Below are 15,633 nucleotides of genomic sequence, written 5' to 3'. Positions count from 1 at the left end.
TTTTTCTCAAAAAATTTCTTTTCTCAAGTAATGCCAAGAGACAGATAAGAGTGAATTTTGCGTTCTCTGTATCTGATAACGTCAATGCTCACGCAATTGATGTCGACCAGACGCCATGTGCTTCTTTTTACCCTATCATTTTGTCCAGCTGAAGCACAAAAGATTGAAAAAACAAAAAAAATCAGAAGAAAGCTGGAGTTTTGGGTCTTATTACAGACAGAGTAGTAGTAAGTAAACATATTGAAACGAAGATGACATGAATGCAGATCCAATCAAATGAACGGATCATTTTTTTCTTATGTCTCAATCATATATATTTGTATTTATATGACTTTGTCTGTATTTGCTTTGAGTAGGTTCTGAAATCCATGCTACTTGATTCAACAACACTGCCCAACACTGACAATATTGATTGCTTGGTTTGTTGGTTGGGTTTTAGCCCTTTATTTGTTTTTGTTATTGTTGGGTTGGATTTCTGACTGGTTGATTGATCATGGTGGAATTCAAGGGTTTCTCTTTGATTTTCTTTCTGGGTTTTGTTCTGGGATTGCTATTACAGAGTGGTCTGGGTTTCGGACTGAAAGATCCGCAGGAAAATGATAGAATTATTGAGTTGCCAGTGCAGCCATTGAACGTGGGGTTTTCTCAGTATTCTGGTTATGTGACTGTTAATGAGCAGGCTGGTAGAGCACTGTTTTACTGGTTTGTTGAGTCCCCTGCACCAGGATTAAGGCCACTGGTTTTATGGCTCAATGGTGGGCCTGGTTGTTCATCCATTGCTTACGGAGCCGCCGAAGAGCTTGGGCCTTTCCATATTCATCCAGATGGAAAGACTCTCTTCTTAAATCCGTATGCGTGGAACACTGGTAAATTAATACTCTTTGATGGTTCATCTGCTTCTTCAATCTAAAATTTCATTTGATTTGTATTGGGACTAATCTAAAAATTCATTTGATTTGTATTGTGTCTTTTCTGCGTGAAAAGATCCACCAGACCCATTGAAATTAGCACTCTTCATGGTTCATATGCTCTTCCAATCTGAAAATCCAGTTGATTTTTATTGGGTTTTTTTGAGCCAAAAGATCCTTCACACCCACCAAAAATTAAGCCTTCTTTGTGGTCTTGGTGGTGGTTTTGGTCTTCCAATCTTAAAATTTAATTGATTTGTATTGGGCTTTTTTCTGCATAAAAAGATCCATCACACCCACAAAAAATCAGCCCTCTTTGTGGTTTTGGTGGTGGTGGCTGTTCTTCTGCGCCTCCAATCTTAAAATCAATTAATTTCTAATGGGTTTTGTCTGTGTGTTTGGCTTTCTCTTTCTTAATTTGGGTTTGGTGTTAAATGGCAGCGGCGAATGTGTTGTTCTTGGAATCGCCGGCCGGTGTAGGTTTCTCTTACTCGAATACTTCATCGGATCTGTATACTGCTGGAGATCAGAGAACAGGTCATTCAATTTTTATGCATTCTCTAACTATACCTTTTGGGGACTTTGACTTTGTGAATACTATATTCATTCATATATACATTACCATGGAAAGACACTTTTGAGTTTGTAATTATGCAGCTGAAGATGCATATGCATTCCTTATCAGTTGGATGGAAAGGTTCCCTCAGTACAAATACAGAGAATTTTATATCGCTGGAGAGAGTTATGCCGGTTAGAGATATGTTCCTTGTTATTTATGTATCCTGCCTGTTTGGTGATCTCATTATCAAAGAGCAGCATAATCTGCATATATTTTATATTGCCTTGGCCTCTTGTTTCAGGTCACTATGTACCTCAATTGTCCCAAATTGTATTCCAAAAGAATAAGGGGATTGCTAATCCTGTCCTTAATTTCAAGGGTTTCATGGTAAGACGCGGAAAAAATGTGTTTAATTCCAGTCGAACTTAGTGAGGAATGTTTTCTGATTTGTCTTTTTAGGTGGGCAATGCCGTTACCGATGATTACCATGATTACATAGGCACGTTCGAGTACTGGTGGACTCATGGTTTGATTTCAGATGCTACGTATCGTGAACTGAGAATCACTTGTGACTTTGGATCCTCTCTGCATCCTTCAGTGGAGTGCTTGAATGCTCTCAAACTTGCTGATGCCGAACAGGGAAATATAGATCCATATAGCATATACACGCCCCCGTGTAATAATACTCAATCTCTCAGACACAATTTAAGGGGTCATTATGTAAGCTCTCTATCTCCACCCCTTCTTGTTGCTTCTCTGATTGATTCTATCCTTTTCTGCTTCTCTGATTGATTCTATCCTTTTCCCAACAATAAATATTAGTTTCTCAGTAAATGGTTATGTATTCTGCGAGTTTTTTTCAAGTTTCTGTTTAGTCTTTTCAGTCTTGCATCCACTTTCGTTTCCATTAGCCTTCTAGTTCATATTTGGAAAAGGATGAAGTTAGCAGCAGTGTCTTTGTTGTCCCTTTTTGTGCAAAAACTGTCTGCTTTACCAATTTTTTTACTGATGTGCAACAAAGCCAGAAAGGGGTTTTGTCCTTGTTTCTTTCATCTTTCAGGTTGATAAACCGTAATTATCCATTTGAGAAGCTAATGCAAGTATTTTTAAATGTGGGACTTGAACGAGCATAATGTCTCCCCAATCATTTTATTTTTATTTATTATTTATTTTGGTTGTCAATCTGGGATCGAACGTGCGACCTCAAGTTTTATTTTTATTTTTTATCCAACTCAGCCTTGGATGTCCAGAGCATATGATCCCTGCACTGAAAGGCACTCAAAGGTGTACTTTAATCATCCTGAGGTACAGAAGGCACTTCATGCCAATATTACCGGGATTCCTTATCCTTGGGACACATGCAGGTTTGAGTACTTTCTTTTAGATATGATTGATGTTGAATCTCACCATTTTTTTTGCGAATTCAGGTGTATTTTCTTCAATTTTGTATAAGAAGTTATATTCCTGTTGCTACCCATGCAGTGATATTGTTGGGAACTCCTGGACTGATTCTCCTTTGTCAATGCTCCCTATTTATCAAGAGCTTATAGCAGCTGGTCTAAGGATCTGGGTGTTCAGGTTATTTCTTTTCCCAATGGATGCTCCTTTTCTTCTATCTAGTAATATATCAGCAAGAATTGCATTGACTATAGCATGTTGTTTGAAGTTGAACACTGGACATACATGACGTAAAGCCTTTCATAAAATTAGTGAAGTAAATATTATTAAACAGAGCTCTGTTTGTGGACTTCACTTCTTAGATTTTTATCTTATGATTAGTTTTCAAATGTAGATCACTAATTGTTTGTTTTACTATTTGTTAACAAAATAGAAGGAAAAATTACTTAACCATGGTTTATGTTCACTTAGGGAGTCTTTGCATGCAGGTAAAACTACTTCAGATGAAATAGATTTTCGTGAAAATTAATGACATGTTTTTTGGATACCCTTAAAAAACGCTGTTTGGATTGAGCCACCACTCGGCCACCATTCATGTAGATAAGATGGAGGATGAGCGCGAACGCGACAACTAGGAGTGGATTCATTAGAAATGGAACCAGAGCACAATGAGGATAGAGAGTAGAAGGTAAACGAGGGGAGGGAGAAGGAGAATTGGGATCAGGAATTAGAATGGTTTGATCACCAATGGGTAAGGGAAGAACAATAGAATTTGATTTTGATGGAAGAATAATGGAATTTGATTTGTTGAGAGTGGGGATATCATGAAAGGGAAAAAGCGTTTCATGGAATATAACATCAAGGATGATGAAAATGGTCTTGCATTGAATATAAAAAATACGAGATCCTTTTTGAGCAAAAAGATAACTGATAAAAATACTAGGCTGGGCCCTGCATCTTCCAAGGTAGCTAGAGTTTGGTCATTCCAGGCTCCCCCTCATGTATGTATCTTTGGGTGAGCGGCGCCAAGGAAGAGAATCCAAACGGTCGACTTCCTTCGAAAAAGGAAGATGCTCATCATAGATCATTGTGCCTTATGCATTGAGGCGGGTGAAACAACGGACCACCTCCTTATTCATTGCAGAGTTGCTAGAGATGTATGGGATAGATTACTTAGCAGATTTGGCATTTCTTGGGTCTTCCTTGAAAAGCTGGTTGACCTCCTCCAATGTTGATCCTTAGTCCCTTGGAAGCAGAAAGGCAAAATGCTTTGGAATGTGTCCTTCCTAGCCACTATCTGGGTGCTATGGAAGGAAAGAAACGCAAGAGTATTCAAAGGGGTTTCTCGGAACTCTGAGTTCCTATTCATTAGAGTCCTAGCCCCCACGATTTCCTGGGTGAAGATCCTAACATCTTTCAAGTTTTTTTCTGCTTATGATCTTTGGGCAGGGTGGAGAGTGGTGTGTGGATCGACGGTCTCCCGGGAAACATTGCCCAAGAGTTGGTCCCTCCGCCGCAGAACCATATGAATTTCAATTTTGATGGATTTAGCTTTGGTAACCCGGGTCTGGCATGCATTGGCGGGGTTCTAAGGAATAGCGAAGGAGAGGTGTTGTGGTCTTTTGCAGGCCCAATCGGTATAACCGATGCTACAGAGGCCGAAGTGAAAGCGGTCCATCAAGGCTTGAAATTATTAAATAGAGACCAGGTGGAAAATGTGTTAGTCGAAGGAGACTCTTTGAATGCCATAAGGTGGCTTAAGAAATCTCCAAATCCGTCATGGCGATTTGATCATCTTTTTGACGAAATGTTTGACTGGATGGCTTGGTCTTCTTAGTCCTTTAGTCACGTTCGATGCTCCGTTAACCAAGTGGTCGACCGCCTTGCTAGTGATGGAGTTTCAAAGGAGGCTTTAGCTCTTTTTTATGCTCTCCCATTAACTCTCTTTCTTCTCTATTGTATCTTGGTTTTTTGTCCTCTTTTGTAATTTCTCGCGTTGTATCTTGACCATCTCAGTCGTTTTTTTCGTGAAATTGGCTATCATTTAAAAAAAAAAAAACATACTAGGTTGGGACTATTGATGATACTTACGAGAAAAATGATACTATGAGCATAACATAGACAACCAAACACATGTAAATGGTTGTAACTATGTCAACTATTAAGGAATTCATAAGGACTTTTGTTGGAGAGAAGGAGGGGTTGGGAATTTGAGCTATGTAGCAAAGAGCACATTTGCTCCAGAATTGCAATGGAAGATTCAGCTTGTAATCTCAGAGACGAGCTACGTCTAGGTGTTGATGCTTGCGTTCGGCTACTCCATTTTTGTTGGGGGTAGCCACAAATGATTGTTGATGGATGACACCCTTTTCAAGAAAGAAAGCGTGTAATCCCTTTTTTCAAAAAATTATTTCCATTATCAGTGCATCTTTGGATAATGCAAGAATGGTTTTGGGTTTGTACCATAGCAAAAAACAATTTCAAATAAATTTTAATATCAGACTTAAGATGCATGAGGTGAACCCATGCACAACATAATAAGTTATCCACAATAGTTAAAAAATAATGGGAACCAGAAATAGATAAGAGTTTTATGACCTTCCCAAATGTCACAGTGAATTAAAGCAAAAGGCATTGAAGTAGAGATAACACTAGAAGGAAAAAGTTAAATGGTATTGATTGGAAAGAGGATAAACTTGACAATGACAATTATTACTCAACTCAACTCAACTAAGCCTTTGTCCCAAACTAGTTGGGGTCGGCTAATGAATCCTTTAGAAAATTTTCATGAAGAAGGTGAAAGGATCTACCCTGCTCAAATATGACAATGACAATTATTAAAAGTTTTTTTTTTTTTTTGAAAATTGACAAACAATTATTAAAAGTAGAAACAGAAGATTCAGATTTGGCTAAAATATGAAGCTGATAAGAAGATGGGTGTACCAAATGCCATTGCCAAAGATCGATGGTTGATGGAACAATAACAACATAAGCCTTTTCCATGTGAAAAAGATAGAGACCATTGTGTTCTTTAGCCACTCCGATCCTCCTCTTCATTGACGGGTGATGTAGGATTGGGAAGGGAAATATAAGAAAGGGGAGAGAAATAGAAGAAAGAGGATAAAGAAGAAGAAGAAGAAGAGAAGAGGCAGAATAGGAGAAGAAGTGAAGAATTGGAAGTAGAAGAGAACAAATAGGGGAGAAGTAGAAGAAGAATACGAGAAGAGGAAAAGAGACAGAAGAAGAGAAGTAAAAGAATAGACGAAGAAAGAAATCTGGGGGAGAAGTTCTCAATTAATCATCAAAAGTTATTAATCTCTACCACACGAGGCCTATATATCGACAATGGAACTAAAATAACATGGAAAATAAAATCTCTTAAAATAACATAGAAAATAAAATCCTAGAAACTAAATACATGTAAATAAATCCTAATATCTGCATCATTCTCCCCCTCTTGAAAAGAACTCGACCTCGAGTTTTAGTCCGCCTGGATCAAATATATAAACGACCCACTCAAGCAGCATTAGTCACAATCCGTCAGAAGCACTCGGGATGTCTACTGCACATGATAACAGTGAGAGTAGCCTTAAATACCGGTGGAACGAGAGGGAAGAAATCGCCCATGTAGAATCATAATAACGCAACCCACGCCGAAGAAGCAAACCGGCTGGAAAGATAGCAACGTACTCCTCCTGGGTCGATGGTACTGGCATGACAGCTATGAGTAGTACCAATCCATGACTAGCCTCAATAAGGTCATCATCCACTGGTATCACATCTGGTGCAATGGAATCAACAACAAAGTCATCTGCTAGAATCGTATCTAGCATAGAGATATCAGTCGGGCAATCCTCTTGATCAATCTGCGTAACAAGCACCTCTGTGCTTCACAAATCTCGACAATTTGCTCAACCGGCTCAAAGATAGTGCAATCCTCAACAATATACTCTTGAACACTCATCTCAAGTAATGGCTCGTCAAGCAAGGCACTTGCCGCTGAATCATGACGGTGCTCGGTCAACTCTGTCAATGGAACAACCTCACATGGCTCTACCACAATATCTGCTTCGATTGTGGAAGTGACAAGTTGTCTCTGTAGATGCTCGGCAAGCGGTCTTGGGGAAATCTCGGAATCATCATGCTCATCGACGTCAATCTCATCAACAATATCATCTGTCGGACCACTAGCATCATTTGTGGTTGTGTCTGTCTCATCAACAGTACTAGCAACTTTCTTCTTCGCTAATTGGATATCTAGCCTCATTCCTTTGATGTCAATCTTTATCTTGTGCAAGTGAACCGCTATTTTCTTCAGAAATTCTCGTGCTTCAGCTTCTTGTTCAAGTCGAGCAACTTCTTCTCGTCGAGCGGCTTCTTCACTCATCAATCTTTGTTTATATGCTGCTCGCTCGCCTCTGTACATATTGATATGCATAATTTCACATAAACTCAGAACAGATCTCCTCTCATCGACTGAATGGAGGTGCACCTGCAATATGACGCATCCTCACTATCTCTAGCCAGAACAACTAGGCTTGTCGTAGTACAGTATCTCTGGCTTGAGAGATAGTCTCGCAGTGATCATAGCAATAGTATTCATGATATGCGTCTAGAGCATAGATCCACCGTAGACATGCATCGTCATAATAGCAGTAGTGAGTCCGGTGTTGCAAATATCGATCGTCATACCCATAAAAATCTGGAACATATGGCGGAGCCATTGGGATTGGCGTCGAAAAATGAAATCAATCGTCTTGTTTGTCTGTCATATCGAAAGGAACACAGTGCCTGTCTCGGATGGCAAATCGGACTCCCGGATGATCCAGATAAGTGATCAGACCAAAACGGACGGACGATGGAAGTTGATCATTGTAGTGCCTGCACTCATTGTTGACTGCTGAAAGTGAGCTGAATATAATCAAAAAGTTATCACGAACAACTTTCGTGTTGATGGTGAAATCCAATTTTGGGCGGAAATGGCTTGGTTGAGGAGAGAGCAAATGAGATGGGGTAGAGAGAGAGAGAGAGGGAGAAAGTAGAGAGAGGGAATTTCTCTTTCTTTTTCTTTTTCTTTTTTCTTTTTTTTTTCTGATTTTTTCAGTTTTTTTAGGGGTGGTGTCTACAGGTAAAATAGGGGGTCAAATGAGTTGAGAAAATGAGTGGGGGTGCCCAAGGTAAAAAGAGTGGGGGAGTTTAAGTGACTAAACTAAGAGTGGGGTGTCCTGGAGGAAAGCGGGTGAGAATTTACCTTAGTTTATAAGGTAATGGTTTTATAAAGGGGTGTGTCCAAGGAAGGAAGGGGTGTCGAAATCTTAATCTTAACTAATACAAAAGGGGGCTATCCAATGGGAAGATGGGGATGGTGAATATAAGCTATAAGTTACCTAAGAAAAGAAACAGATTGTGAGTTTCCTTTTTTTGTTTGAAGGACACATACAACACATGCAAGACTAAGGTAAGTTGCTACGCATAGATATCTTGCTGACCAAGCTACTGCAACTTTCCCCTTTTATTTTATTTTTGGTGCTATGTGGCTTTTCCAAAGTTATTGTAAAGGGGAAACTTACTGGGTCATGTAACTTCCCTCTAAAGAAAGTGACTTTTTATTGTTTATTTCTCAAGTTAGGGGAGACTTGGTGGTACTTTCCCCTTTTATTTTATTTTTGGTGCTATGTGGCTTTTCCAAAGTTATTGTAAAGGGGAAACTTACTGGGTCATGTAACTTCCCTCTAAAGAAAGTGACTTTTTATCGTTTATTTCTCAAGTTAGGGGAGACTTGGTGGTGTGTGGCTCGGAAAAAAAAAGGGGGAATTGGGTTTTGTCTGTTTTGGGTTTCGGACAGAGGTTTTGGAGAAGCAATTCGGGCTTGATTCTCGTATTGATTATTGGATCTTTAGCAGGGACAATTCGCGGTTGACTTGGAACCTGGCTCTGATACCAAATTTGATGTAGGACCGGGAAGGGAAATATAAGAAAGGGGAGAGAAATAGAAGAAAGATGATAAAGAAGAAGAAGAAGAGAAGATTAGAAGAATAGAAGAAGAGAAGAAGCAGAACAGGAGAAGAAGTGAAGAATTAGAAGTAGAAAAGAAGAAATAGGGGAGAAGTAGAAGAAGAATAGGAGAAGAGGAGAAGAGACGGAAGAAGAGAAGTAGAAGAATAGAGAAAGAAAGAAATCTGGGGGAGGAGTTCTCAATTCAATTAATCATCAAAAGTCTCTACTACAGGAGGCCTATATATAGGCAATGGAATTAAAATTCCATGGAAAATAAAATCTCTAAAAATAACATGGAAAATAAAATCCTAGAAACTAAATAACATGTAAATAAATCCTAATATCTGCATCGACGGGTCTTGAGAAATACCAGAGTCAGGATAAAAAGTAACTAAACAATTTATTGACTTTGTAAGCTGGCTAACAAAGAGAAAATTATGATTAGATGAAGGAACATAAAAAACGTTATCTAAGGGAAAAGGAGAGAAGGAAATAGAACCAGTATGTGTAATAGGGGCAGTGGCACCATTGCGAAAGATGTGAAGCAAAAGAAATAGAAGATAAAGAAGTGATAAAAGAGGACATGTGATTAGTCGAACCAGCATCAATGATCCATGAATGAGAAATTGGAAAGTTAGAAGAAAAACAAAGGTAAGCGTCTGCAAGATTGGCCATAGGCTGTCCACTACCTCCTTGATGTAAGGAGAGAGAGAGTGATGATATTTCTCTTATTTAATAGGTGTAGGGAGATCAGTTGAAGTAGGGGCAGAATCAACGATGCTTCCTGAGTTGAAGGTGTGGAAGTGCTACGAGGTGGCTGTGTACCAGAATGAGCAGAAATGGCATCATCAAATTTCTTTGGAGGGAAGCCATGGAGCTTGTAACAGGTGAAAATCATGTGGCCATCCTTGACACAATAATCACATTTGGACCGGCCTCGAAATTTATGACGAGTGCTTGAAGGCAAACGACCACCAGAAGAGGGTTGATTTGATGCTAGAAGAGCAGATGCTTCAGTCATAGGAAATTGCATGTGATGAATCTCACATTGTTTCTTTTCTTGCCAGATCAATGAATAAGCTTTGTTGGCAGATGGCAGGGGATCCATTAGGAGGATCTGACTTTTGATTTCATAATGAGTCATGAAGATCCGTGACAAATTGCATGGCATTTTCTTGTTGTTGAAAATCAGTAACGTGTTTGAGAGAACCACATGAACACGGAGGGAATGAGGTGTGTGAAGAGAACTCGTCCCACAGGCTCTTCAACTTTGTGAAATAAACCACCACGGCAGCAGTTTCTTGGTGAAGTGATGCAATATCCTGTTTGATTTGGAAAATATTAGGTGCATTTTGTTGAGAAAAACGATCAGTCTAAATGTCGGCCGCCGTGTCTTCATAAATCAAACTATTGGTGAGGTCAATAGAGATAGATTTCAAGATCCAAGAGAGGATTATGCGATTACATCTTTTCCATAAAGAAAAAGAATGATCAGATGAAGATGGCTTATGAAGAGAACGATCAACGAAGCAAAGTTTATTATTGACATTGAGTGTCATCTCCAATAAGAATTTGGTAGACAAGGATAGAACTATAGAGAAAGACGGATTTCACAACACCGGAAAATCTTCTTCTCAAATAGTGAAACCAAAGTTTACACTAGCCCAAGATGAACAACCAAGTAGAAGAAGAACAATGCCCAAAAGAGATGTGCTTCAATATATGATAGAAAGAACAACACTACAAGATAAAGAACAAAATGAGAGAAGAAAGCTTCAATACATAGACAAAATATGGGAAAGTTGGCCTTTTCTTCAAACACTAGCTTGCGCACAAGAAAGCTTCAATGGAGGTCTCTTGCTTAGTGGAGAATCTCTACCAAAATGGAGTTAATAGGAATAGGCTTGGTCAAGGAAAGGAAAGAGAAGTAATAGCTTTGGTAGGAGATAGTGGGTATGGGAAAGTGAGGACTTTAATGCTAGGATAGTGGGTTTAGAGTTTCAAGTAGGGTTTGAATTTGAAATAGTAAGTAGTGGGAAAAGTTGTAGCAAACATGTATGGCTCACACATGTGCAAGCTAGGCCAACAAAAGACCAAAATGCCCATGGACACAAAATACATATTTCTCCTCACTACATCTCTCAAAATAAAAATAAAATAAAGCAACCCAAAAAATATACTTTAAAAATTAACACTCCCCCTTAAAGTGATTTTTTGGAAACTACTCCAAGCTTACCCTGAAGTAGCTCGAATGGTCCTTTGGAAAGTGACTTGGTAAAGATGTCGGCAATGTTCTCTTTGCTCCTCACTTCCGCTACACCAATTGTACCATCTAACACCTTTTCACGAATGAAATGATGCTCGATCTCAATATGCTGTGTTCTTGCATGACAAACCGGATTTGTGGCAAGATTGAGTGCACTTTAGTTGCCACCAAGAATAGTCGTCGCCTTGTGAATAGGTAAATGAACATCTTCAATCAACCGCCACAACCAAACAAATTCTTGAGAGGCAAGAGCGGCGGCCTTATATTCCGCTTCCGTTGTTGAAAGTGACACCGAGTCTTGTTTCTTACTACACCAAGAAACACCCGCCGATCCACACAAAAACACATAACCGGAAGTAGATCTCCGATCATCCAAGTCCCCTCTATAGTCGGCATAGGTAAATCCATTCAACACAAAATCAACCCCTCTCTTGTAAAGCAATCCAAAGTCAAGGGTAGAATTCACATACTTCAAAATTCTCTTTGCCGCTTCCAAGTGTGGTTTCTAAGGCGCTTGCATATAGCGACTAACAAGCCCAACGTAAAAAGAAATATCGGGTCTTGTGATAGTCAAGTAGATGAGACTACCCACAAGAGCACGATATGGCCGCGCATCCGGAAGAAGCTTGTCTTCTCCCCGCCTTATCTTTATGTTGGGATCAAGAGGAGTAGAGGATCTTTTACTTCCACTTATCCCAAATCTTCAAACTAATTTTTCCGCATAACCTTTTTGAGAAACTAGCACTCCATCCTTCAAAGTTTCCAGCTCCAAACCAAGAAAGTGACTTAGCTCTCCCAAGTCCTTAATTTCAAAACGAATAGATAGCTCATCCCTTAGCTTTGCAACCTCAACATCATTGTTGCCGGTAACTATCATGTCGTCGACGTAAAGCACAATGACAAGCAAGCCTTTGTCTTTCTTCACAAATAAACTAGAATCGGAGTTAGAAGCAAAATAACCACAAAATTGCAAGTATTCGGCAATCTTACCATACCATGCCTTTAGAGCTTACTTCAACCCATAAAGAGCTTTCTTGAGCTTGCAAACATGAGTCGGATGATGACTTGAATTATAACCCAACGGTTGCTCCATGTAGATGTCTTTGTCAATCTCACCATACAAAAATGCAATTTTCACATCAAGTTGAAACAATTTTCAACATTGACAAGCGGCCAATGAAATTACAACTCGAACGGAAGTCTTCTTGGCAACGGGACTAAAGGTCTCCTCATAATCCTCTCCATACTTTTGAGAGAACCCTCTAGCCACCAACCTTGCTTTGAACCTATCCACACTCCCATCTGCTTTCCGCTTCAATTTGTACACCCATTTACATGTAACCGGGTTCACATCATTCGGCTTAGGAACAAGATCCCAAGTCTCATTTTTCACGAACCTATCCACACTCCCATCTGCTTTCCGCTTCAATTTGTACACCCATTTACATGTAACCGGGTTCACATCATTCGGCTTAGGAACAAGATCCCAAGTCTCATTTTTCACAAGTGCATTCATCTCTTCATCCATGACATCCTTCCATTCTCTCACCTCTTTTGCTTCATCAAAACAAGAAGGCTCATTGTCATCAAATGGACCAAAAAGGAAATAAGAATAAGTACTCACCATGTTTTCATCCCGATACCGTGCCGGCTTGACAATCTTTCTTTTTGATCTTCTAAGATGTGATGAACTACACTTCTCTTCATTAGTTTCTTCATTTTGCTCATCTTCTTGAACATGACGTGCAACATCACTCCCCCTATCACCTTGCTCCCCCATCGGCAAAGAAGAAGAAGACTCAAATTCCATTGGAGCATTTGGTGTCAAAGGCAAGTTCATTGTTGCTTGAGGCTCAACCTCAACAAGGATGTGCTCACCTACACCCACGCCATTAGTGGAACCACCATCCAAACCATAATAGGAAGAGACTTCATCAAACACAACATCTCTTGAAACAATGAACTTGTGAGTTGTAGGATCCATACACTTCCAACCTTTGTTCCTTTCATCATACCCAATGAAAATACACTTTTTCGCCTTAGCATCGAACTTGGTTATCTTTTCATCCGGTACATGCACATAGCAAATTGAACCAAAAATCTTGAAATGCTTGACACTAGGCTTCACTCCAAACATCAACTCATAAGGAGACTTCATATTAAGCGGACTAAGAGGCACCCGATTAATCACATAAGTTGCACAAGCCATACCTTCTGCCCATAAGGCATTGGATAAATTCTTTGCATACAACCAACTTTTATAAGTTTCCACAAGATGCCTTATCTTCCTCTCCGCCACTCTGTTTTGTTCAGGCGTATAGGCACAAGTGAGATCCCTTTGTATACCATGATCACGACAAAATATAGAAAAGTCATCGGAAGTAAACTCCCCACCATTAGCGGTTCTCAACCTCTTGATCTTCTTGTGAAGTACACCTTCAACGGTCTTCTTGAACTCAACAAACTTAGACAATGCATCGGATTTCTCCCTTATAAAATACACCCATGTGAATCTAGTAAAATCATCAACAAATAACAACATATAGCGGAAGCCGGAAAGTGAAGGTGTCCTACAAGGTCCCATTACATCACTATGGATAAGCTCCAATGGGGCCTTGCACCTTGAAAGAGACTTGTCAAATGGAAAACGATGTGCTTTACCATATTGACAACCCTCACACACCTTTCCACCACCAAAAGAATTCAAATTTGGTAGTCCATTCATGAGATTCTTAATCACCATGACCTTCAATTTATCCATGCTAATATGACCCAATCTAGCATGACAATTGAAGCACCATCATTTGTACTCATTTTATCAACATATAAAGTTGAAGTCGAATAAACAAATAAATCTTTAACCCTCTTACCGGTATAGACAATATCCGCCTTCAAGCTTGAAATATTCCGAAGAAATTTCACCTCCTTAGGCCCGAACAAAACATAATTTCCCGCATCCACTGCATTTGCCACCGAGAAAAGATTATTCTTCATGCCAGGAGCATGAAACACACTCTTAAGTGTAATAGGATCCTCATTCGCTCCACTAATGGTAATGACCCCTTCTTTCTCTACCGCATGTATGGTGTTGTCCGCCGTGATGATAGCATCATTGCCTTCATATTTTCGGAACTTTGAAAACTTAGATTTGTCGCCGGTAAGATGATGCCCACAACCGGAATCGACAATCCAATCATCCTCAAAATTGATGGATGCCAAAGCACCCACTGTAGTAGTTTCCGCCACGAAACATCTACCCTGATCTTCTTCATGTTTTGGATCAACTTTTTCGGCTACATTACTATCCTTCTTTCACACGACAATTCTTTTGTATATGCCCAAGTTTTCCACATCGGTAACACTTGATACCCTTTCGGTTTTCATTACTCATAACGAATGATCCTCCTTCTTCTCCACCTTTACTTGGAAATTTTTTCTTCTCTTTATATTTGTTGAAAGGCTTCTTGTTGCTTGAAAATAATGCTTCTCCTTCACTCTCGGATATTGAACAACCCGTCATTTGTTTAGCTAAAGACTCTTGTGAAGCAAGAAGATTCTCAAACTCCACCAAAGAAGGTTGCCGATCCCACCCTTGAATCGATGTAACATATGGAATGTACTCTCTTTTCAACTCACGAATAATATGCCGCTTCATTCGTGCCTCCGAAATAGGCTCTTCCGGATCAAATAGAGAAATTTACGAACAAAGATTCTTAATCTTAAAAAAGAATTGAGAAATAGAGAGACTACCTTGTGTAGTATTTGCCAACTCATTCTCCAACATTTGTAGATGAGCCATATTTTTCTTGTTTAGCAATCCATCAAGGGTAATCCAAATCTCACTTGCCGATTTACACCCAATGATGTGCTCAAACAAGTCATGTGAAATAGACCGCTTCAAAAGAAATTCGGCCTTAGCATTCTTCATCCTCCATGCCTTCAATACATCGGCATTTTCTTGTGTATCTTCCGGAGCTACAACGGCATTGCCATAAACAACCTCCCATAAATCTTCTCCCACAAGGTAAGACTCCATACATGTTCTCCATATCTTGTAATTTGATTGATTTAGCAACTCAATGCCGAGTCCACTAACCCTTCCACTCATATCCATCTTCAAAGCACCGATTGAACTCCATACATGCTCTGCGTTGTAGTGCAAACTAGAGCCATCAGAAGTGGGAGAAGACAGAGACATGAGAGTAGAAGAGATGGTGGCCATGAAAATTAAGGAGAAAAGCCAAAGGGCATCGTTACCTAAACTTATGATACAGTGTAAAGAAAAGGTATGACAATTTTGATTTCCTTTGATGCAGTTGCTTCTCTATGTTACATTATTTATATATATATATATATATATCTATATATATATATATATATATATATATTTTTTTTTTTTTTGAAAAATGACATACGTATTCATATTGGATAAGATGTATAAAGTGATGGGGACAAGTTGCCCCGCCACATTACATTACATCATAACATACCATAGGAGACTTCTT

The 15,633-nt window shown here is 39.4% G+C and overlaps 1 protein-coding gene across 1 annotated transcript in view; it reads left to right on the top strand.

The window, feature by feature from the left end:
* Positions 1-15,633, top strand: part of LOC143880359 (serine carboxypeptidase-like 27) — a 26,595-nt gene continuing 10,962 nt past the window's right edge. Inside the window, exons 1-7 of the mRNA XM_077383273.1 lie at positions 1-866; positions 1,350-1,445; positions 1,566-1,658; positions 1,769-1,854; positions 1,927-2,187; positions 2,704-2,831; positions 2,950-3,045. Coding sequence (XP_077239388.1) covers positions 494-866; positions 1,350-1,445; positions 1,566-1,658; positions 1,769-1,854; positions 1,927-2,187; positions 2,704-2,831; positions 2,950-3,045 — 1,133 coding nt within the window. The 5' untranslated portion in view covers positions 1-493. The remainder of the gene's footprint in view (positions 867-1,349; positions 1,446-1,565; positions 1,659-1,768; positions 1,855-1,926; positions 2,188-2,703; positions 2,832-2,949; positions 3,046-15,633) is intronic.

Source organism: Tasmannia lanceolata, unplaced genomic scaffold (genome assembly GCF_043159265.1).
Source record: "Tasmannia lanceolata isolate RefF3 unplaced genomic scaffold, GAP_Taslan_0.1 ptg000006l, whole genome shotgun sequence".
Taxonomy (NCBI): domain Eukaryota; kingdom Viridiplantae; phylum Streptophyta; class Magnoliopsida; order Canellales; family Winteraceae; genus Tasmannia; species Tasmannia lanceolata.
Note: the sequence above shows the minus strand (reverse complement) of the source record. Positions and strands in the feature narration are given on the sequence as shown.